General features: G+C 38.5%; 1 protein-coding gene across 1 annotated transcript in view; it reads left to right on the forward strand.

Annotated features, from left to right (window-relative positions):
• Positions 1-25,787, forward strand: part of OTOG (otogelin) — a 96,851-nt gene that overhangs the window by 30,007 nt on the left and 41,057 nt on the right. The window contains exons 23-33 of the mRNA XM_080998498.1: positions 54-204; positions 4,976-5,083; positions 8,302-8,440; positions 8,737-8,871; positions 9,924-10,070; positions 10,504-10,623; positions 11,414-11,530; positions 12,714-12,870; positions 13,753-13,779; positions 16,664-16,831; positions 20,346-20,624. Of these exons, the coding sequence (XP_080854624.1) occupies positions 54-204; positions 4,976-5,083; positions 8,302-8,440; positions 8,737-8,871; positions 9,924-10,070; positions 10,504-10,623; positions 11,414-11,530; positions 12,714-12,870; positions 13,753-13,779; positions 16,664-16,831; positions 20,346-20,624 (1,548 nt within the window). The remainder of the gene's footprint in view (positions 1-53; positions 205-4,975; positions 5,084-8,301; positions 8,441-8,736; positions 8,872-9,923; positions 10,071-10,503; positions 10,624-11,413; positions 11,531-12,713; positions 12,871-13,752; positions 13,780-16,663; positions 16,832-20,345; positions 20,625-25,787) is intronic.

The following is a 25,787-nucleotide window of genomic DNA, read 5'->3' on the forward strand; positions in this document are numbered from 1 at the left end:
TTATGGTAAAGAGCAAACTAAATATGATGTATGTGTGTCTTCTATTGTTGTAGTTCATGACTGTCCAGATGACCAGATCTATGTAAACTGCAGTAATCCACAAACTATGGAGCTTGGCCGGGAGAGAACATGTGAAAACCAACTGCTAAACCTCACTATATCGGCACATCTTCCTTGTTTTTCAGGATGCATGTGTCCTCAGGGGTAAGTAAAGACAAACACAGGTTCAATTTTATCCTACTAGTATAAAACCTATGGCCACTTCAGCACCTAGTGTACATTTGGTAGTATGGCCTTCTGCCTTTTAAGATGTCAAAGACATTTGATGACTATGGCTAGCTCAAGTTATTTTGGCAGCAGAGGCAAGAGGATGATTCACCCTCCTCCCATCTTGTCATATGCTGGACATCAAAAAGCAAGCATCATGCAACGAAGCAGTGTTAAGAAGCCTCCATTGATTAAACAACCTCCAGTCCATTCTTATTCCTGTGGAGTTGTGCAGCTTTGTTATCTTTTCCATGGGGCGTTTGTACCCATTGTAGAACTCACTCAATATTTTCAGGAATGAATCTGGTGCCCTCTGGATGTTTGGGACTATAACTCCCAACAGTTCCTCCCAAACAGGAACTGTTTTAACTATGGAATCAGTTGCACATCTTTATTAAGAAGGCATCATGGTTTAGGTTTGGAGGGCACCAGTTTGGTTAAGGCTGGTATAGAGACATCCAGACTGGGTATCTTTTCCACAGAGGGTCCGTTTTATTAAAAGCAGTATCTCTGTATGAAGAATTTGGGTGGGATTCACCTAACCAACCTTGTCAGCAGAAGCCCCACTCAAGGACTTCCACTTGTGCAGTGGGGTTTCCCATTCCCTCATGTGTGTCTGCCTCCCAAATTGGCTCAGACTAGTTTGGGAGAACCCCGAAAACAGCATGCAGGGGGAGAAAAACGGGGGTTGTTCCATTTGGCAAGCTGAAATGCTTGTGCAGATGGAGCAACTGGAAGTTTGTGTGTGTGTGTGTGTGTGTGTGTGTGTGTCTTCCATCTGAGCTATGTATTACAGTGTCACTATACAGCTTTTGCCAGTAGGTCAAGATGCGCCTTTTTATCCAGGTATTGGGAGGGATAGGGTGATATATTTACTGATGCCGCCACCTCTGCTGCTTTTACTATGAATGCATGCATTTCATCTTTTTATATAACCTGTCAGGGTCTTTGGGTGAAGAGCAGGTAACAAATCTAACAGATCAATCAAAATTTCCAGGGTGCCTTACTAAGTTCTTAAAATTGTCTCTCAGATGTCCTGAGAAATTACATTTCCAGGATTCTTGGTACTTAGATGACTGCCGTTCCAGATGCCAGCCATAGTGTAATGAAGATATTGTCAGTTAAAAGAGGGAATGAAAAGAGGCATTTGCAGTGATGGGAAGTGATGGCACTGGGGAAATCTCCAGTAGAGCTTGTGTTCAGCTCAAAAGAAGCTGAATACACCTAGGTTCACAATTATGGACCTCCCTCCTCCAGTTCTGAACTTTGGCACTGTCCATGGTATTTTTACAAGAATAATGTTGCAAGAATAATGAAAATAAGGTTCTCGGAATATTTTGCTTGCTTTTTTCTCATCTCAAAAGAAAAAATATTTCTCATTGTAAAACAGGTGGCATACCAGATCAAATAACTTATAAGAAGCTTAAACGAATTCCTGAAAGGTTTGTTTTAAAAAAGAAAAGAAAAATCATCACTTTCTAATTTATACAAGAAAATAATGATTTTAATGGAGCCCAAGAATGTTTCTTATCAATAGCCAGAGAGAATTATGCTAGCCTAACCCAACTTAATTGGGAATAAGTCCTATTGAATTCAGTAGACCTTATTTCTAAATAGACATGATTAGGATTGTGCAGTTAATGAAGTTAACATAGACAGAATGTAATAACATAGACAGAATGTAATAACACAGACAGAATGTAATTTCTTTTAACCACCCTTTGTGACAGCAGTACTCTTCTGTTGTCCTTGGGGTAAAATGAACAGTCTGCATATCTGCAGTGTATTTTATAAATTCAAATGGGCTGTTGTCTTGTCTTTTAAAAATGATGCAGGATTGAAGGAATGGTATTTTACGTATTTAGTTCAAAAGCTCGACAATAACCTTCATTTTAAGTGTGCATCCTCCAGTTGCTAGATCATTCGTTCTATAATAGCCTTTCCATAGAATTTCTTTGATACTTGCAGTGCAAGCCTATGCCTATTTGCGTGGAAGTAAGCTCCACTGTGTAAGGCTTACTGATAGGGAGGTGTGTAGAGGTTTATAGCTTAGCTGATCATAGTAATAAACAGAATTTACTATAAATGTCTCATAACTTGCCTTTAACAACATCCAGGCTTGCCTTCTCCTGTTAAGTGATGAGCTGGCATAAGATTGATCTATGATCAACTAAAAATAATGTGAAAGTCTCATTTTACCAAGTTGGCAATATTAAGTTTTTACTTTAAAAGTGCTAAATTTTAATGAGGGGTAATGTGAGACTATCTCCTAAAGGGAAATGTGTGGAAGAATCATACTCTTCCTCTGCCATTGCTTCTTCAGAATATCTAAAGTGGCCCTTGGTGATGAGTGTAGGTGAGATGTTTTTCTTCAACGCTGTTCCTCTCAGTTTCTGTTTTGTGCGTGTTCATGTGTGTGGTTGGTAACTGCTGCTAATAGTAGGGGCTGATAAATGGCATATGATTGAGGTGCCAGTGAAATTAAATCATGCCTAAGCTCAGTAATAGAGTCTATGAAAAGGTCCATCATTTCAGTTCGTCTGTAGGCATCATATTGAACCTTGACATATAATAGAAATAAAGTCATTTGTAGTAAGTGCCTAAAAGTCATGCTGTATTGGACCAAAGGCCCATCTTGTCCAGATGTCCATGGGAAGCCCTCAAGGATGATATGGGAGCAATAGCACATTCCATACTTGTGCTTTCAGGCAATAGGTATTCAGAGACATACCACCTCTGATACTGGAGGTAGCACACAGAAGTCATTGATATCCTCCAAGGATTTCTCTAAAACCCTTTTAGTCATTGAAGCTGGTGACCATTACTACATCTTATAGTAGTGAATTTAATAGTCTAATTATGCACTGTGTGAAGAGGCATCTCCTTGTCTAGCTACAATTTTCCAGCATGCAGCTTCAGTAGCTGGGCCAAGGTTCTAGCATTATGAAGAGAAAGAAAAAAGTTATGTCTGTGTGCTTTCTACACATTAAGCATATTCCTATATTATGTCCCGCCCCCACCCCGCTTGCTTACTTTTTGAACTAAAATGCCCCATATGTTGTAATTTTCCCTCATAAGGGAGTTGTTCCAGCTCCGTGATCATTTTGGTTGCCCTTTTCTGAACCTTTTCCAGCTATACAATATTCATTTTGAGGTGTGGAGACCACCTGCCAAAATGTCAAAATGGCATTTTGTTTTGTTTTTTTGAGTTCTTAGATCATTGTAATCAATCTGGCTGCTTGGCTTTCCAAGAGAGAAAGCTGTTAACACTTGTTTTATGCAGGGTAATATTACAGACATGAAACTTGCACTTTGGTCTCACCTTGTCAAAGTGATGCTCTTTGTCTCTAAATGTGGCCTACTTAGTTGGTAGCTTAAACCAGTGGGAATTTTCAGCTTTGTAGTTCACTATCCATCCAAGAAATTGACGCAGAACTTGAAATGGTACAGCAACTCCCAATAGGCCTTAAATAAAATTATAGTTTTAAAGTTTAATATAAATGTTTTTTGGAAAAAGTTACTGCTTTCTCAGTAAACATTTTCTAGATAACTTGTAAAATTAGAGAAAGCAAACACACTCAGGAAAGCTTTGGCTATTATTGCTCCACGGTTTACAAAAGAGTGATTCATCTTTTTATAAAAGTGCTCCTGTGAAATCTTAGGTTGCATTTATGTCTAGACATTGACCAAAACAGTCATCATGCCAAAGACTTTGTAAAAAGATGTATTTGTTATCCTGGCACTGATATCCAGTACCAATGCTTGAAATGTTTGCTGGCTAACTTTCTAGTCTAGAGGACTTTTCTAGATGACTGTAGAAGATGCTAGACGAGGAGGGGGGAATTATTACTGCAAATTTGTTAAATTCTTTTTTTATCGCAGAAAAGATTAGGTGACTGTGATGGTTAAACCAGCAACAAAATGCAGTGTTTAATAAATGTTTTGAAAAAGAGTAATTGAAATGATATCTCTTGCTGAGGGAGAGCATATTTTAAAACACTTTTAGCTGTTAATAATAATAATAATTTTTATTTATATCCCGCCCTCCCCAGCCGAAGCTGGGCTCAGGGTGGCTAACAAAAATCAAATAATCAAACAATCAAATAATCAAACATTCTAAAAACATTTCATTATAAAAATTAATTAAAATCAAATTAATGGCAACCGTTAAGCAAAATTCTGTGCAGGTTGCCAGAGGAGGGGGTCAGGCTGCGCCCTGACCAAAGTCCTGGTGGAACAACTCTGTCTTGCAGGCCCTGCGGAAAGATGTCAGGTCCCGCAGGGCCCTAGTGTCTTGTGACAGAGCGTTCCACCAGATTGGAGCCGCAGCTGAGAAAGCCCTGGCTCTAGTTAATCATAATAGCTATTATTTTCCACCCTTCATCCTAAGGTTTCAGGGCAAGTAACAACATAAAAACACAATATTAAAAATAGGTTAAAATGGCTTACAGTCAGAGAAATAAGACATGTTCTTAAACACCTCAAGTGTCAAAACTAGGGCAAAAGTAATAGCAATGCTTACATCATGCGTACCTGTCTGATCGTGACTATGGCATCAATGCTCTGTTTCACAAGTATATGCCCCCAACCATGCTCAGTTGAATTATTCAGCGGCAACCAGGAATATATGCATGCAAACTGTTTCTTCAAATTTACATAAATTTAAAAATATAATTGACAATGAGTTTCTATTTGATGTTTTTTATAGCCTTGTTAAACATGGTGATGCCTGTTTCAAGCCAGATGAATGTCCGTGTTCTTGGAAAGGCAAAGAGTACTTTCCTGGGGATAAAGTAATTTCTTCCTGCCATACATGGTGAGTAGAAACTTTAAAAAAGAAAATCTCATGTTATAAATGCAACTATACTATTCTGGTTCTAAATTGCTGTTTTGTTTTTTTCCTATTTCAGTATTTAAATGCATATACCAGCAGTTAAGTGATTTTTTAAAAATAAACATCTTAAAATTGTTTTTAATAACCAAATTATGCATTGGGAAAATGATGGATAGCTATGGGAAAAAATTATAAATTAATCAGTGTAATAACTCCAGAGGACTGATTTGGAGTCGGGGAAAGGTGAAGCACCTGTGAAAGAAGATGCGGTGACAACTGACCTTCTGACAGCAGAGTCACTCCTACTTACCTGGAGGGGAGGGGACAAGGCAAGGTGGCGGGAAGGAGCACATTGCAAATGCACTGACAGAGCCAATCTAGCACTCCTTCTGGTTCATTTGCACTGCACTGACATTCCTGTCTCCTTGCTCATTCACTTCTCTCTCCCTGTTAGCAGCAGAGACTCAACTGCTGGGAGGTCAGCTAATCACACTATCGAACCACACTATTCCACCATTATTGTGAAGCACCTGCTTCTGCCAAACACCTTCCTTTCAAAGCTGCTTCACTTTTTTCTAAAAATGAAGTCATACGCGACTATTGCATTAATTAGCCTGTAATGTATAGTTTTCCCTTAACATCCAACACAATATTAACTACCTTTCCTAAATTAGTTCCCACTTCCAAATATACATACATATTTTAAAGATGAATCTTAGTCTCCTTTCATAAATCACCATATTTTATCCTTGTCTTTCATATTTGGACTAAAACCCAAATAAACAAATCCTGTTACAGCATCATTTGCTTAACGGTGGTTTATATTCATACAGCAGTTCTTAAGCAAGGTCCTTCACTCTCCACCCATTTTTCTGAACCAGTGATATGCTGGTGTTTCCATACAACAAACAAATGTGTGACAGCTAAAATCTTGGAAATAATACCCCATCTTATGCCTCTTCTTCCCATCATCTAGACTGATAGCAGAAGTATTACAGAGTGTTGCAACCACAACACTGTATCTTAACAGTATCTTAACCCCTGTTGACCAGTTTGGCTAATTTGTTCCATCTGGTTACCGCTGGGCCTGCACAACTCTATAAAGCCTAGAGTAATCCAGGCTGGTCCAGTCAGCACTAGTCAATGCCTTGTCTGGATGTCTTTGCCCAATCCAGCCTTGTGCTGACTGCCTGCCTCTGCCTCTTGTCAGGTTCTCAGTATCTGCTCTAGAAGACATTTGTAGCCCTTTGGCCGACTGGTGAAGCGACTTACAAGCCATCTCTACTTGGCAGGAAGGTAAAGTGACCCCGTGTTACCTCCCTTGGTCCCCAAGGCCTGTACACTTTTAACTTTTAATAATTGTTTGCACACACAAAAATTCGTTCCCTGTAGAGGATGTCATGAAGGGCTTGCTGTAATTCTGAAACGGCATAATGTATTAGTTGAGAAGTCGAAACCCAGTCATTAATAATATAACAGGCAAGAGGATAATTAGATTGTTAGTATTTATTTTCTGATCTTTTCAAGAAGTGAATCTTCACCAGAGTATAAACTTCCAATTATCCACCAATATGCTAGCAATATCCACGTTGCTTATAGAAGAAAGCTCAGTGGGCAGGATTCACCTAACAAGCTCTATCAGTGAAAGCCCAGCGCAAGGGTCAAAGGGCCCTCTCCTTCCAATTTGGCTTGAGGGGGTCAGGAGAACTCCCACAACAGCATGTAGGGGAATGGGGGATAATAATCATTCAAGCTTGCATGAATAGAATGCTTGTAATAGTGTGATATGTTTTTCTCAATATGTTTTACAAGATACTCAAGGTGAGTTTGGTAGAATGTAAATATTTATCAATTAATCAAATCTTTATTACGGTCATAGACCAGCATAAATAGGGTGGGGTACAATCATTTGCAAAATATGTAAAACGTTTTGGAGAGCTAAAATTATTAAAATAGAAGGTATATATAAAAGACTATAAGAAGCTAAAAGAAGCTAAAAGAAGGGTTAGGAGCATTAAATGGATGTGGAAGAGCATAAAAGGTTAGTATATAAGAGGCTATGACTATCACTTTACAAAGCACTCTGATGTGAGTGTTCATTAAATCTAGTTTGTGGTGCAGGTCATCAACCAATGAATTTTGAATGCTGCTATGCAGAACCAGGCAACATTGTATGTTGTAGCAAGGTTGGCATCTGAAAGCAGCAGGGAGGTATAGAATTGTCCTGTGCGCCCTGGGTACTTATGGAGTAGTGGGAAGATGAGGCTAATACGGATGTGTCTATAATATAGGTACTGGAGAAGCACATGCTCTTTTGTTTCTATTTGTCCAGAATCACGGGGGCATTGTCTCTCCGAGTAATGAATCTTCCTATAGTAAATATGTATTATTGATATTGTTCATATCTCAGGTTGATGCTGAAATGGATATTAGACTAACATCACACTGAATAAGAATAGAATTTGTTTTTAATGGATATCCAGTGAATGTATAACTGTATGTGTTAATGAAACTGGACTAATTGTATTTCATTTTTATAAATACATGTGTAGATTTTTAAAAAAACAACACCTTCACAATACCACTGTATATCTATTTTTCAATGTGGCATTTATTTTTGATATTTTGTATTATTTGTATCAGACTAAGTCATGCTCAGAGCAGATCCAGTGACATTAATGGAGCCAAGTTAGCCATGACCATTATTTCCATGGATCTGTTATGTGATCCGTTATGTAATTGGATACAGTTCTATGATTTTTTGTAATATTTTCAGGTAGTTTCATTTATTTCCTACTTTTCATTTTGAGTTATTACTTTACATGTGTTCAGTTTAGTGTTACAATATATTATAATTCAGATGATTATATAATTTCACATGGAATCAGCAAACATTTTTATTCTTCCCAAAGTGGGATGCTATGAGGTTTTTGTTGTCTGGCACTGCAGCATTCAGTTAGGTCCAGCAATCTGGGCCCAGAAGCAGAATTCACACACATTGCTTTATGCATGTGCATCTTATCCATTCACTGAAATGTATGGATTGGTTGCATGTGCAACAACTTTGTGTCCGAACTGGATTTCTGGATCAGGAGGAGTGTCAATGCATTTTGCTTTCACAGAAGATTAACAGACTTATTTGTGCATATTACAATTACTTTTGAAATTACATTTCTTGATTTTCTTTCCACCATCACCAGCATCTGCTATCATGGGTCATTTGAATGCACTTTCCATCCTTGCCCATCAATGTGTACTACGTATGGAGACCGCCATTACAGAACTTTCGATGGACTTTCCTTTGATTACATTGGGAATTGTAAGGTTTACCTGGTTAAGGTAAGACTTTGAGGGTTTTTTGTTTTTTTAAAAAAAGTTTTGCTTTTTTCTAAAAAACCAACATACTAATTCTAAATTTTAAGTTGAATAAAGCTTGCATTAAAAGGTAAGACTAGTGGCATTTTTTTACCTGCTGCACTACCTCACCAGCCATCTCTGTGTGAGTTCTATCTTCAGAGCCAGAGAGAGATATCATTAAGGGGTGGGATCAGAGTGGCTGGAGAATTGGACACATTAGACAGGTTTTCATCAAATGTCAACAAGTTGCAAACAGCTGCTTTCTCCCCCATCTGCAGAGTTCCTCAATTACTAGTATATCGATCATCATAGAAAACGTGAATTGCTTTAACACTGGGATCATTTGCAGAAAGTATATTTTCATTAACATTGGAAAATCATTCATAATATTTGACGATGACACTGGAGATCCGGTAAGCTCTAGCACTGCAGAAGGAAAGACACATAGGTATAACTGTACTAGGGACTGCTGCCCCTGCTTGCTCTGCTCACCAACCCTGCAAGCCTACAAATGTTTGCCAACCTCTTCTCCCACACCTGACTACTGCCTCAATTTGCCTTGTGCTTGAGCCAGCCCCGGTACACATATACATATTTTCCCCTTCAGTGCCTTTGTGTTTTCTACTGCACATACTTGCACCTGACATCACATGATGGATGTGCTGATGTGTGTGTCAAGCAAGGTGATAAGCAGCATGCAGAGAAAATGCAAAGTGGACCCTGCACATTAAACATAGGTACGAAGCAACCTCTAAGCATGCATAATTTAAACAATGGTTTCAAGCCAAGAAACGTCACGTCTTTTGAAAAAACAGACCCATATATTAAATAGTATTAACCCAGAGAGATGTGCAGAAGACACTGAAGTGCTTGTTCTTCTAAATGTAGTTTACACAAGCTTTTACTGTGAGATGAACGCAGCACCCCATAGTCGCTTTGACTGGACTTAATCACCCAGGAGTCCTTTATCTTACCTTTTACAGTGATCCATGTATTAATAACCATGAGACTGGATTGATTCAACACACTCTATGTGGGGTTGCCCTTAAAGCTGCAGCTGGTACAGAATGCAGCTGTGTGGCAGTTCGCTGAAGCAACCCACCATGAGCACATAAACCCCTAATAAATAACCTGTAACAAGCTGCTGGGGCATCCTACTTTGAGAAAGTGCCTTCTCCCATATAGATCTGCCCATGCACTGAGATGAGCAGATGAGGCCCTTTTGATGATGCCACAGCTATCTGTGATCACTTTGTGACTTCTTGGATGATGGCCTTTACGGTGATAGCTTTACGGCATGCATGAACAACACTATGCTTTCATTCTATGTTTGTTAAACCTGACCACTAGTACTCAGTACACTTATTGCTGTGGATATTGTATTGCTGTGATATATATTAATGAAATGGTATAAAAATGCTTTAAATGAATAAGTAAATATGTGTGGGCTGGCTTTTCCTAACAGAGTCCATTGAGTTACCTAGACAAACTGCAGCAAGTGCATATATGGAAAGCTGGTTTTTTCACACTTGTTCACTTTCCCAATGAACAAATCACAGTAATGTGGGATCAAAGAACAACTGTTCATGTAGAGATAGGACCTCAATGGCAGGTAAGAGCACATTGCCTCATCTAATTATGAGTATGATGTAGTTACAGTTAAGCACTTTGAAACCCCATTCATTTTTCTTGGAGAGATTTAGCATTATACTTAACAGTCCAGTTGAAGTCAATGGGATTCCCAAGGGTTTGGCTTTGTCTAGAATGAGTCGTATATTTAACATATGAAGAAGCTTAGATTTATTGTATAAATTAAATATTGTAGTAAATAATGAGCATTGCCATATCTAGGGTGAAATACAGTCATATATTGTCCAATATACAACCAATAGTCATAAATATTGAGAGTTGTAGTCTAAGAATATTTGAAGGGCACTACTGGGCACTTGATTATATGCCTTTGGGAACAGAGATTTTTCTACAGGACTTTTGATTAGAAAACAAAATGCCACCAGTTGGTCATAATAACTTTGCCTTCTTTTTAGGGTGTGCTGACAGGATTATGTGGAAATTTTGATTCAAAAACAATAAATGAAATGAGAACTCCAGAAAATTTTGAGTTAACAAATGCACAAGAATTTGGAAGTAGCTGGGCAGCTGTAGAGGTAAATAATTGGAGTGGTCACTCATTCTATTTCACTACATAGTTCTTTATCATTTAAAATCAAGCACCAACTGCACTGTATGTTACTGGCTTTCATGTTCTGAATAGTAGTGCTAAACAATGGTTTAAAAACTATAATTTTAAAAGTATTACATTGTTTGTACTATTGTGTAACTTTGTTTTTATTCAAACCCCAATGTAGCTCTTTTTAAAAAATGACAATAGTGGGCACTTTCAGAAGCTTTAAGTTGGATTTTCTAACCATCAGCACACTCCCTTTGGCAAACATATAGCAGTAATATGCCACTCTCAGTACATGGGGCCAGGGAGGAATAAGGGGAACAACATGACCAAAAAAGTAGGCTTTTAAAGGAGAAGTATATCAATGCCTCCTAAAGAGTGAGTGAGTGAGTGAGTGAGTGAGTGTGTGTTTGCATGAGTCCATATCCCAACTCCTGGTGACTGTTTAAATCAGAATGAGCAGCACACTGATAGTCATTTTACTTTAGGTTCTGGTAAGAAAATCCTCTATACATATTATAGACAGTTAGACATGGTGAATTCTTCTGTAGTTATAGGTGTTTATGCATGGGGGACTGTCAGTGTGCTGTTCAGAACAGCTGTGCTACAGACACACACACACAGAGAGAGAGAGAGAGAGAGAGAGAGAGAGAGAGAGAGAGAGAAAGAACCTAGTGTATGTTACACTTCTTGGTTATTTTAAAAGTTAGAAAACCATACTGCTTGTAAGAAAATGTTCTCCTGGTTGATTATTTTGCTTTTGGATTCAGTGTGTTGACAGCTCTGACATTCGGCATCCATGCATTTTAAACCCACTCAGAGAACCATTTGCCAAGAAAGAATGTGGAATACTCTTAAGTGAAATATTTGAGTCTTGCCATCCAGTGGTAAGTAGCTGCTAATGCATAATAATAATTCTTAAGTTTTTTTAATGTATAGCTCCTGAATTCCATATTAGAAAAATGTTGAACTCTGATCCTGCATTTACAGTTTGATCATAAAGTCTGTTGCATTTAGGATGGACAGGAAGAACAACCACAGTAACTACGCTAACTGGGTTCTATATGGCTACCTGTAAGACTGATGTTTCAGGAACACTAATGAGTTTGCAGTCCCCACCCGGAATTTGTGTTGACCTGTGGAGGTGACAGTTCATACAACCAGTGTCTGAACACAAATTGTGGCACTGCATGCTCACCTACCAATATAAAGACATCAATTCGCATAAAAAGTGTTTCTACGTTATCTTGGTGAGGTTCCAAGCCTGCTGGCAGTGATCACATTGTGCTGACAGTGTGTGCAGTATTCACCTGAAGCAATTAGGTGAAGCAATTATTTTCCTCTCTTCCCATTCCATGATCCTGAGCAGTTACTACCAGTTACTGCTATTTTTAGAACTGCAAGGAAGATGTTCCCAACATAGAATAATCTTAACTGTGGAATGTGAAATGTTTGCAGCAATCAGATATAGCAGCATATAGCACCAATATATAGCACAGTACAATGGTGTAGCATCATTGACTGATGAACTGATAGTGCCAGGAACAAGGTATTACCAAGTTGTGGCACAGGGAAGAAAAGAAAAAGGTTATTTAATTGTTAAATCTGTGCCAGTTTTAACTATCATAAATGTTGTATATAAATGCTAGGAGGCCAATAAATTCTACATATTAGTTCATATTTATTTTCTTGTTTACAATATAGAAACTTTGGGAAGGATGCATGAGGCTCTGGCAGAGTCCTGGAGTCCTCCTATTTCTTTCCCAAAGCTGGAAAAGTGCTTACTAGGCTTTGGGAAGTAGGGAGAAGGACTCTAGGTCCCTGTTCTTATGAAAGCCCAGTGCCTTCCTTACCTGTGAAGGCTGGGAGTGTCAAATGTTGCAAAACAACAAGGCATATATGAAAGGACATAGTGATGAACTTGTTTAATACAAATCAGCAGTAAATGCTGCGTGCCAGAATCCTTTGGAACTTGCTTTTTAGATTTCTGTGGCTCTGTGCTGAAAACACATTGGGTTGCCAATGTTTGTGTAGGTAATGATATGTTACAGTAATAATTATCTTCTTCAGGTTGATGTCACCTGGTTTTATTCAAACTGTTTGACAGACACATGTGGTTGTAACCAGGGAGGGGATTGTGAGTGTTTCTGCACAAGTGTTTCAGCCTATGCACATCAATGTTGTCAACAAGGAGTTACAGTAGACTGGAGATCTCCGAGATTGTGTCGTAAGTATGCTTAAATACTCTTTGCATGCTGAAATAGAATGGAAAAATTTGTGTCTGTACCCAGCTTTAATTACTGCAATGTGTGCATTACTGATTTGCTAGTGAGAAAATGTAGGCATTTATGGATTCCCTATTCCTTTTGCAGAAGAAAATTGAACCGATTCCCTGTTCTGTAGCCTTTTTACTCTGAGGCCAGGTTTTCAATCAATTCCAGTGCTAGGGATGGATCTGTTTTTATAGTTTCCTATTGAGTCATGGCAGTCTAGAAGTTTATCTCTTGTGCTGTCTTTCTCTAGAATTTACAAATCACTTAATCTCTGCTGGTCATCCTAGTTAAGTGAGCCATCCTCCCTGCAGTGAGATCCAGGCTTAGTGGGACATTGTTGTGTTGAAGGAGTATTGGTGCTTAAAGAATTCTCTCAACTGGTAGTGAGCGGAAGGCAAAAAGCTCTACCTTTTTTTCCATTTAAGCAGAAGTACATGAAGTGTGAATGATTCAGATTTCTTTCTGGTCTTTTAAAGTTAAGTTCAAAGCTGGGCATTATGCATTTTCTCTAGAAGATGCAAAAGCTGTTGTATTCACATCAATTTCTCATCTCTCTGCAGGAAAGATGTACAAAGATGTATGACCAAGCTTATTCTTATCCACTAGAGGTCACACGAGGATAAGCATCTGCAAATTGCAGCTTATACTTCATTCTGTATCAGATTTATTAGTCAGTAGTATGTGAGTTTTTAATTAATTTGCCAGTCTTAATTTCTCTTCCCAGTCTGAATAAAAATGGAATGTGATTGTGCAAATATGCCCATATGTATACAGAACATACTACTAGTTGTGTTCCAGATTTATATTGCTCACTGTTTCCTTTCCTTTCCTTTTAGCTTATGATTGTGAATATATCAATAAAGGTAAGCAAATCATGGGGAACTGATGATAAATCAGTTCTGTATTTTTCTGTCCACTTTTAATAAAATAACAACTTCATATCCAGTTTTATCAAAGCAGCATTCATTCCTGTTTAAACATACAGGTACGGTTCTGATTAACCTTGAAATGTATACCAGGATCAAATGTGGATCAAATTTATATCTGATCCACATAATTATTCCATACATTTGAGAGCGAGTTGCACCCCTGCACTCTCCATCTAATATCTCACATTCTGAACAGTATTTCTAAGGCAAAGGAGAGTATGAAGGTAATAAAAAAATGTAGTAGATTACCATCCTTGTTCCTCCTGTGTGTGCCTCAGCACTTGAAAGCTTTCTGTGAGATAGAGACCTGCACTTGCCACTTGAATATGACTTCAAGAATTGGTACACGTGCATCATTACTGGAGTGGTCATAAAACAGTCAAGAATGGCCAAATCCAGAATTTTGTCTCCTTCTGCCTCTCCTGCTATTTATCTAATATTTACTATCAAGTTTTATCAAGTATCATGTTTAATACTGTACCGTCTAATACTGCTGCATCATGATTCCATATCTTAGAATTACTAGTTACAACTATTTGTACCACTGTTTGTTACTACTACTACTACACCTTGGAATAAAAATGTAAGAAAATAAACAAAATAAAATAAAATAGTTGCATTTTCCACCTCACAGCAGAAAATGTTCAGATGTAATGTGCAATTGCCAGATATGCTCTGTGTTTTCCCCCCTGAAGGGCCTCAAGAGGGAGCTAATTTGCAAGTTTTGATAATTGTTAGTCTCTCCCTAGCTGTTGTTACTATATTCAGATTCATTATTGGTGTAAGAAATCAACAAGGCATCACTTGACACTTTCAGCTTGTACATTTTCTTATATAGCTAAAAGCGTATGACTCTCTTGTGCAGAACGAAACTGTCCATGTTTGGCATATTTATGTATTTTAGATATATTTTTATAGAGTCCAAAACAATCTTTACAGCCTAAGGTAATGGGGGCAGGATCTAAAAAAGTCAGGTTGAAATTGTTTTAGTTTTCCATTCCTTTAATACTTCTTTTGAGTTTTCCTCAGATAATGATATTGTTCTAAACATATGAATGTGTGCAGTAAAACTACAGTGAGGGTCTAAGGTCTTCTTTTGTTGTGTACCAGACAGGATGGGTGCTAAGTACCAGCTCCACTTCCCTCTGAAGGGGATAGGAAATGTTTAGCAAGTGGTAAACTATCATCCACTTGTCTTCATCTTTCCCTCCAGATTAGTGGCAAGGCATAATTAAGAAATCTTAGGTAGTATTTTAGTTGCTGTGAATTTTGATTCAATATTGCTTGAATATACTAGGTTGGATCCAAAGACTTCCTTCCGTCAATGGAAAAAGTCCTTCCTTCAGGTTTCCCATTGGAGGAAGACACTTTCCATTAGAGAAAGGGACATTCAGATCCAATTCATTATTTTGCACATATTAGTGATTTTCAATTACATCCTGCCTTGTGATAGTCTGGCAGCACATGTTTATTGATAAGCTGCATGCTTTTTACAGAATTCACTATACATTTTGATTTATAGTACTTACTGAGCAATCCAAATGCCCTTAACAGCAGCCTGCAGTAGCTTGGAATGAGTGGAGGTGTCCCTCTGCTCAGCTTTCCCTGCTAAGTCACTGTTGGCCCCCCTTCTCCTCACTGAACATGCAGGCAGGTGGGAAGGCCATTGGTTGCTGCTCCCACCATCAGGAGTCTGTGGAACACCCCCTCTGCCCGAATCTGGGCATGGGGCTGAATCTGGGGTGGGGCTGAGTTGATCTGGTCTCTGATGGATCCCAAACCAGTATCACTGCCATTATGTTGACAGCACTGGGCCTGATCACGGTGCTAGCCTGGGTCTGCAATAGTACATCAGATTTGTTCCCTGTTTTTTCATGAAACATCTTTGGGGCACCTGTGCAAATCCTGTCTGCATAAAATATAGGTGCTCTGAAATAATGGACTAAAGTTACTTAGGTCCATTGATTTCAATGGGTCCACTAAGAATATGACTTAATATTGGATATCACCCTCTGCATTTTAATTTGATAAAGGTCTGCATGCTGGACTTAAGTTAGCTATTGTGATATGTATCTGGGGTGCTGTGAATTTTTTTCAGTTAGCGGGATGGGTGGGACAAATTAGCCCCAGATGATTCATGCTGTCTGAAGCAAATTATCCATGCCCCATCCTTTCAACTCTTCATCATAAAGATCCTAGGGGCTCAAATAAAATGTCCTTTAGGGTACATAAATCTCCAGAGCAAGTCCCTTCTCCTTTAGGTCTCAGGCTCAGGAGAAACAACAGAATGTTACTTCCAAAATCCAAAGGTAGCTCTAAGATATGCACAAGCCCAACCCTTGGCCCCTACTAGCTTTGGGAGATAAATAACAATCTTTCCACAAGCCCAAGCTTTTCTTAAAACCTTTGGTGACCCTCCCTGCCTGCAGGGTCCGACTCTTGCTCTCAAATTGGTTCCATTTTTTGGTACCCAATGCATTTACACGCTAGCAGCCCACTTTAATGTTGTTTGTGTTTGGGATGGAAATGATTGTTTTCAGGGGTTCCCCCCCCCACCTATATGAGCACTGGGCTTTAACATAGGGAAGGACTCTAACGCGGATACTTTCCTCCTGACGGAGGGAGAAAAGGTTAAAACCATTTTTGAAGCTGAGCTTGCAAACATTGCACATCTCTAACAGCTTTTACGTGACTCGTAGTTCTGATGTCATTTGATGGTGCTGTTTTCTTTGCCACTGTACAAGCTGACCAATAAACATGTGTGATACAAGCATTTGCGGCATTCAACAGGAAATGTAACCTTGCCTTCTCTTGACAGTTCTGGGAAAGGGCCCCTACAAGCTGGTCAGCTTCTTGGACAGAGAAATTGCAATTGGAGCCAAGCTGCTGGATGGTTCTGTTTTTCCAGCAAGAGGAGATGCTATTGCTCCTGGAGATGCAGTACACTTTATGCTGACATCGGGACTGTATAAGCCAAAAGCACATGGTAAACCCACTGTCGCTGTAAAATATCTAGAAAATTAGCAAAGCCAATGCTCATTTCAGATGCATCTCTCTTTCAAGTACCAGACACAAACAATGGGGAAATGGTATTATTTTCATATCCTTTTTCAATGTTTCCCCCCGCAGCAAGCCAGTCCTTCCTTAGTAGGCAGCATGGGTTCTGGCTGCATCAGAATGTAGGAAGTTTTGTAGAAGGAGCATTAAACCTCACTCTACATCTATCAGTAGGTTCTCAACAAGAAGGCTGTCTGCCAAAATCTCTATCTAATGAGTGGATCTTTACAAGGTGATTGCTGATTTATAAATAGTCTGACACTTCAGCTTTTCAGATCAACAAATTTGTAGACCCAGCAGTCCTTATGTTCCCTGTGGCAGGAACAGAGGTAGAAAAGCATGGGAGGAAGTCTGGAAACAGGCAGCCAGCTGTAGAATTAGTTACAGATAGGTAGCCGTGTTGGTCTGCCATAGTCAAAAGAAAAAAAATCCTTCCAGTAGCACCTTTAAGACCAACTAAGTTAGTTCTTGGTTAGTTCTTACCAAGAACTAACTTAGTTGGTCTTAAAGGTGCTACTGGAAGGATTTTTTTTTATATTAGCTGTAGAATTAGTGAGGTACAAATGGTTAGGTCAGCTGAGTTCACATTATGGTTGGTTGGCAGGTGGTGGGACTGTAGTTAAGTGGGAAACCACAAGTGTAAAGAGGTTTTTAGGATTACTTCCAACACCACCTTTCATTATTTGAGTTTTTAAAACATGCGTGAGTGAGCAATCAGATAACAGAAAAAAGTGAGTGATGTGTGAATGATGTGAGAGATGATTTTGGAGTGTCTTGATAGTTGCTTAGCCAGATATCTACTCCACTTTAGAGTTGAATGTGTGGTTATTTGTACTTTACAAAGATATTTTCTTCAACCATTTTTTTTAAAATAATAATTTTTGCTTCCTTATTTAGAAACGAGAAAGCAAACAAGCCAATGTGGTCTGTGGAGTAACTGGTACTTAAAAAAAAAATCAAAGTCTAAAACTGTTATTGAAATAAGTAATAGAAGATAGTAGTGTAATAAAGGAAAGATTAAGGAAGCATATTGTTAAAAATTGTGTAAATGGCATCCAATTTGGATAAAACATAAGACAATGAAAGCCATTTGTTTATTTGCCCATTATTATTGATCTGACAAAGTATTGAATCTTCTGAAGCAAAACTCTTATTTGAGTTCCTGCTGGGGTGAAAGTTCAAAGTGCCAAACTGAAGTGACCCACTGTCCAAAGTTGTGAAGTAGATTGCAAAACATCCCCTTTCCTTCAGTGGACATCTGTATTGCTGGATTTTATCGGGAAATCATCTTCATGAAATTAGCATATGGATGTTCACATATGCAGACTTTATTTATATGTTATGGCTTTATGTGGCTGTCCCACAATATCTTCATGTGGGCCAGTTATGCTAGGTGGTCAGAGAAGGGCAGGTAACACTCTCACTCCCTTCCATGTGCATTGTCTGAGGTGACTCTTTGAGTTCACCAATGCTTATTGAAACTTAATGAAATTGTTACAAGAATTGGCTATTGGTAGTTTACACTGGTATTGCCAGTTTTCTCTCTACTGTGTGTATGGAAGAAAATGTCAGTTCCTTTGGTGCAGTTATGATTCACACAGTAAATGTTGTCATCTTGGAAAATTAGACAGTATTCCCGAGTAATGAACTGTGCATCACACAACATCTGTTTAACAGAGATTATTTGTTCTCTCTGCAGGATTTTTAAAGAAACATTATCCAGCCCTGAGGGGGGACAGTTGATTTTACAGTAGTTTTATGGTTATTTTAAGCAAAATAACACAATGTACAGCGAAATAATATTTGGAACAACAGATGCTCATCTGAGTCTCAGTTCTATCACCCTTTTAGTGAGCGTTACTTTACCCTACAATTAAATCTGCTCTCAGCGTCTCTGTATTTAGAAGACCCTTTGAAAATTCCAGAGTAAAAATATGGCTAACACATAGAATTGCCTGTTACGGACATGTTTTCTGGGTTAAGGTGGCCAATTAATGAGGGAAAAACTGAAAAACAAGAACCTACAGTACAAATGTTGCTTTATTGATATTTTTGTGAATAAGGGTTTGGTGGGAGGTATTTCCTGGCCATTGGGGAGAGCGAGTTTAATGAAAAATATAACTTGTTAAACACCATTTGTCTTATGGAATTAGAATGTTCTCTGAAAAATGTAGTGTTTCGAAATTCCTCAGTCTATAGTTTCAGAAGCTCCTCTGTTTACAACAATAGCCCTATTCAGTCATGTACTTAACAGGAGTGTGCAGCGGCCACAAGATCTGCCTTGTATCCATAGCATTTAGAAGCAGCCTGATCCATTTTGGATCTGATCTTTGTCATTCTGATTTGACTCATTATTCTGGTCCAAATCTGATCTCTTAAACCAGAGGTGTTTTTTTCTCTCCTTTGACTATAATGGGAGATCTAAAAATGGATATAGCTTTTTCCTTTTCACATAAATGGATGAATCTGAAGGCAAAGAAGCCACTCCAGTTTTCAGGCTGAGTCATCCTGGGGTTTTCATGCAGAAAACCTTTATTTATTTATTTATTTATTTATTTATTTATTTAATGTCTGTTTTTTTTATTTTTTATGATATTTTTTAGATGCAAACTGAATATATAGCAACCTCCTCCTGAGAGGATGAAGCCCACCAGTTTTCAGAAAGATAGTTGCACCAGTTCTCCCACAAAGGCAGACTCTGTTATATTGGACTGGGAAAGTAGAAATCACATTCCTCCCCTAGCACTTAAAAAAAAAAATTTGGGGTGGGCATATGTAATCAGTTTAGAAATTGGTGACATGAGGAAGGTGTCCCTGGGTAAGAAACCTGCCAAAGTTCAGAAAGTTAAGTGCAAGAGCTATCATGATCCACCTATACCCCCCTTGTTAATGGTGCTATCCAGCTCAGCAGCATGAAAGACAGCCCTAAATCAAGCCAATCTGTTTTGTTATTCACAGTACAGACAGATCTGACACATCCCCATCCCAGTATTTAGCCTTATCCCCAAAGTCACATGATTCCTACCACTTTTGCTGTTATCACATGGGCAAATAACTCCCGAAGAATGTATCTGTTCTGTGTGTAAAGACTCCCTGCACAATTTATTATTCTGAGGTGCAAGGAAACTTGACGAGGTGAAAAGGCTGCCTGCTTCATAAGAAATGCCTCAACACAGTGATTGTAGCATTGGGAAGAACTCTGTGATTTTGAACATCAAACTAAACAGGCACCCCCACAGTCCCTTCTACTAGGCTTGCTCAATGCCTAAAGATAGTTTGAGATAGTATAGTCGCTTTGGGCTAAGCTGAGCCTAGCAGAACCTGCCTGTGCTTTAAAAAAGTGTAGAAACAGTCACAACAGAGTGTAGTGTGCTGGAGGCAATCTCAAAAAAACTCTGCTCAGCTCAGGTAATTATTTTTTGTTATTGCTGTTTGTTTTCCAGATCCAAACCTGGCTTCATTTGAATCAGCTGACAGACCAAATTATTTTCTTCATTTAGCTTCCAACAATACCTTGGTTCTCGCCAAGTGGGAAAGAAGTGAACATTTTCAAAACAGATCAACGTTTACCATCCACAAAAACACATGGCTTTCAGGATATAGCTCCTTTGAGTCATTTGCAGTGCCAGGAGCCTTCATCCACATTTCTGCTGCTTCTGTGAATATTGTTAAATATCGCCACTCTGAGGCATTCAGACTTGCTACACTTTTCAAACTTGTTGGTAAGTACTTGAATATGAATTGTGGTGGCTACATTTTCAAACTTGATTTTGGCATCCTTTGTATGATATCATCTTTTACCATGCGATGCCTGACAGGAGTTCTCATAAATGACCAATCAATTTAAAACAGCATCCTGTGAGTGTGATATTTCTGTAGTTTAAACTTGTTCCTTTAGTTTTACCGGGTTCAGAATATAACTTCATCCAGCTAGCAATATAATGTTCAATTTTATTACAAATCAAGCGCCATTCCCTTCCTCTTTTCTTCTCTAGCTTGAAATGTAAAATGAGATCATGTGCACGCAGACCAGAAGTTCACAACCAGCTGTTTTGTAGGCACATGCACTGAAATTCTTTAGTGTTAACCCATTACTCTCACTGAAACTCTTATTTGTTGGTCTGAACTACATAATCAGGTCAGATAAGCTGCTTTTTGTTTACTGACTATATATTCTCTATTTGGGTTAGTTCTCTTAATTACCTCTTGAGTATGTGGTTGTTTTGTCATCTGCCCCAACCTTAAACTCACTGTTTTTCCTGAGCGTGCTTCTTTTGGAAGAATTCTTTTGGCAGTTTAATTTCCAATTGTTAACTCTGCACCATGAAACCCTTGTAATGGTAAATGTCCAAAATATATACTTTTAATTGGAATAGATTGGTGTTATGGCAACATGATGTCTTTGAGAATCAAAATAATTTTAATTTAGATATGAAAGCTACCCATTCAAACACTGAGCCTGTCCACAGATATGTTTAGATGATGGTTGACTTTGTAGGCTAATGTACACTCTGATCATCCCTTAGAGAATGCACCTTGCAGACCTTATCACTGTATTGCTTGTGACATTTAATGCTGCTGTTATTCATGGGCCTTGAATTCGCAAACATTCTGAGGAATTACTCTTTGGGGGAGTCTATGGTCATTGGGAGACGTAATACTTAGGAATCATTAAGAGTTTTTTTGTTAGGGAGTCTCCACTGGTCTATTTTGGAATCTCATTGTGGTCCCTCTGGCATTACTAGTTCAGTCACTTAACCCATTCCTAAAGCATCATCCCTAAAGATCAATATTTGGTAGAGTTTGTCACCATCATCAAGCGCTCCCCCTATGTAGATTAACTGGCAAAGTAATCTTACCCCCACTCCCTCAATGGCATATCTGTGTTTGTGCACTGGATTAAGTGGAGGTATTCTGCCCAGTTCTGGTTCAGCCAGCTTCCTCCTTGCTGCCAATCTGGAGGTGGAATTGGGTGCCATCAATATATTGATGACCCCCTGCTGCCTACTCCAAAACATTTGGATGGCCTCTTCCAGAGACTTCATGTAGATGTTAAATAGCACTGAGGACAAGATGGAATCTTGTGGCACCCTACAAGCAAGTGGCCAAAGAGCTGACCAATTGTCCCATCTGCATCTCATTCTAAAACTTACCTTCGGTGTGGCAACAGAACCAGGAAATGACAATGCTGCCTTGTCCCAACTGTGATAGGCAATCTGGAAGATTAATGTGGTTGATTGTATCAAGGGCCACTGAAAGATGTCACATTGCTAGACTAGGACTCTTATCCAGGCATTATCAGTCCCAAATCTGGGTAGCAAATCTGCCTGAAAGTGGTTCAAAGAATCTATAACATCCAAGACCACTAGGAGTTGGGTTGCCAGCATCAATTTAGTTACATTGCCCCAAAAAGGTAGATTAGTCAGTAATTGTCCAAGCAAGAGGGATCCAACAAGGACTTTTAGAATAGGGAGTGGTCTTACAACTGATAATTTTAGAACTGCAAGGACCTTATTCCTACTTAGCTAATAACATCTGGAAGCTTTTAACCCAGAAAGGCAAGACTGAAGCATGCATAGAATCAGACCTAAACTTGTAAGGATTTTGTCCACATCCTCACACTGCACATGTTGAAAGGTATCCCTCACAATAGGACAGAAGATACTTTCAAGTACATCTACAGCTATTACAAATAATCTAAAGTCCAATACTGAACTGTTCAGCATTTATTGAGCTTATTATACAGGGTATCTGTTCATACTAATATAATTAAAATATTCTTTTCCCTATAAGCAAAGGGTGGAACATGAAATGTTGCAAAAAAAGAGAGAGAGGCTTTGCTTAGGCTAGTTGTACAGTTACCAGCACATTGATTTTCATGACAGAAAGGGCCAACTGCATGCCATGCAGAGTTTCCTGTTATCAAGCCATTGAATTAAAGTGTTAATAGTGGCATTGTGAATCTGCTTACATTTGAGGGCATGCTGAGATCCTAATGCAGCTGTTGGCTGGCACACTCCAACTTCACAAAAAAATGACAGAATTTGTCATTGCCAAATGCTTGTTGCCTCTTGACAAATTCCTTTAATCATGATGGTGCTGAAGAGTGGAGCAGCAGGATACATGAAGCTTTTGCTGTTACCAGGATATAAAGTGCTGCAAACATACACCTTAGTTTGAACGAAACAAAAATGTTGTGGCCTTTTTTCTTTAAGAGGGAAAGAAGAGGTTAAGATTTGTAGTAGACTTCCCTAGTGCTGCATTAGCTGAGAATTGTATATCTTTTTAAAAGTGTGAAGTCTTCGCCTTCCAGTCATGCCAAAGAATCCTATCTATGCCAGTGGAAAACTAAAACAATTTACCTCAGCAAGTGGGATCATATCAAATGATCATGAGGCATTTCATTAATCACCACATCCGAGGATTTGGGTTTCAGAGTTTTATAAGCAAAGAAACATGGGGCTTGAATCTTTCTCCAGTGTTCTTTCACAAGGCCCGACTTGCTGATGCAGGATAATTACATGGTCTAAAAATATAGCAGCATTTGTTTAAGTTAATGGAAAAGTTACACCAGTTCTAGAGTGCAGAGGCAAAGGTAGATTGGGTTTCCTGCTGACTGTCATAAATGCTTTACATATTAGAGCAGAACTTTTCTAACTGGGAACTGCTATTCCTGAATACAAATATTGGGAATAGTATAATTGCTCCTTTAAATCCCCTTGGCCAAAAGTGTCTTCATGAATAGGCTTGATGTTCTCTGAAGCATATCTAAAATATTTTTAAAGACCAAGAACCCCTAGAGAAAACCATTGTTTAATAAAGGTCATGTGAAGATTCTCAACTTGATAGCAATAAGTGTACCATAGATACCAATATGCATATCATAGTGATAGAACACCTTCGATATAACAGATGCTGATAACAAAATAATGTTGTGGTTCTCTGGAGATATTTACTGCAATTATTTGGATTACTGTTTCATCTCCTTAAATCTGTGAATGACTGAAATTATCCTATCCATTTGTTTTGTGCATAATTGGCTTAATTGGCTAAAAAACAACACACAGGATATTCAAAGAGGAAAGCTCTTATAATTAAGCATTAAGAGTCACTGTCACTGCATCCACCTTAGCTTCTAATTTCCTGGCTTTGTGGATCTTGAGCCAAAATGAGATATACTTAAGTCTGGCCATAAACTAATGGGTTTTTTAAAAAAAGCATTCCATCATTTAAATTTGGTTGTTGTGTTCCACAAAGCATGTGGCTGGACTGTAACCGTTGACAACATGGCCCATTTATTTTGCAATAAAGGGCACACAGCAGAAAGGTTCCAGGTACTGTGTATTTTAACCTCTATTGATTTCTCTTTTATATTGATGACCCTTGTATGGAAGCCTTCTATGCACAGAAATATGTTCTCTTGTACAACCCACCTTCATTGTATTGAAGTGAATTGTTTTAGATTTATTATCTAGCCAACAACATATTTTTTACCTCAAACTATAGTATATATACTTTTTTTTTTGCTATAGTTATTTTGCTATCCAGAATAAGCAAATTTATGCAGTGATACAGCTGCAGTTTCAGGGTTGTTTGTCATATCAAGCGCCATGATCATTGTACAGAGCATTGTTCCCTAATCAAGTAAGGATTGTGCTATTCACTATATAGAAAACAAATGACTGAACTTTAACAGATGGCATTAGGTTTCTTTTCAATTTCATGGCTAGTTTTTTTTACAGAGAAATGTGTCTGGTCTGGTGCAAAGCCATGACTTGAATGATCAGTAATAGCACATCATTCTTTTGTTGTGAGTTAACTGCAGAGGCATCCAGAAACAGTACAGCAGTGTAACGTCCAGCTATGAATTAAGTGAATGCAGCCAAAACAGAATTAAGAAGAATGGAATGGAAATTGCTAATTAGGGTTGCATGGTGACACAAATAGCATTTCTCAGCAGAAATCAAATATAGCACTTCAGCTAGGTAGGTTTTGTAACACCTGACTTATAGCAGCTCTCCAATATCTTACAAATGTTTCCGAGCCCTGTTCCCTAAGATCTTTTTTCACATGAGAATCCAGGAATGGAACTCAGAACTGTATCAGTTGAAATTATGTACATATAAGAAATGAATTCAAATCGCTGTCATCAATAAGATTATGACAGAGAAAGATTTGTCTGATTTCAGCTGACTTTATAAAATTTTCGTTGTCATTTTCCAGCAAATGCCAGATACTCCCTTTCAAAATTCCCCAAATTCATCCCTGCAATTTGTAGTTCACATTGGATTCCAATGCCTCCCAGTCTCAACACGTACCTTAAAATGGAAGCCTCCACTGCCACAAAGCCTTCCTAATTCCATCCTCCTCCCCTCATCTCAAGAGGAAGTTTGGAAAAGGGAATGGTGGACTTCAAGTATAATGGGCCTAAAGGATCACATCCTAAATTATTGTGTATGAATGAATGAGTCATGCTTAGTACAAATGGAGTATAGGTAACTTCACTCATTACTAGCTGGAATCCTTTATTTTTGACATTTCAGCTTTCCTTGTGTATATGTTTTTTACACAAAGGTACACTCGAAAAATGTTACACTGGCACTCTGAAATGGTACAGTCTAAGAGCTGTGCTACATGATATTTCTTACTTGTAGGAAAGCTCCCATGAATAAAAATTGTAATGTGAGAAACTGTTCTAAATATGACCTGGAAAGAAATTTATCTCTCACTCTGTGTGTGCGCATGTGTGCGTGCAATGCCCTTTCACAACATTGCACTGGGAATTACTTTAAATTTTTTAGAGGTATCAATACCATACTTGGTCCATTTAATGTTGCATTGTGTACAGCCCACACTCTGTCACCCCAAAGCATGCAACCATTTGG

Source organism: Podarcis pityusensis, assembly GCF_964106645.2.
Source record: "Podarcis pityusensis genome assembly, chromosome: 1".
In the NCBI taxonomy this organism is placed as follows: domain Eukaryota; kingdom Metazoa; phylum Chordata; class Lepidosauria; order Squamata; family Lacertidae; genus Podarcis; species Podarcis pityusensis.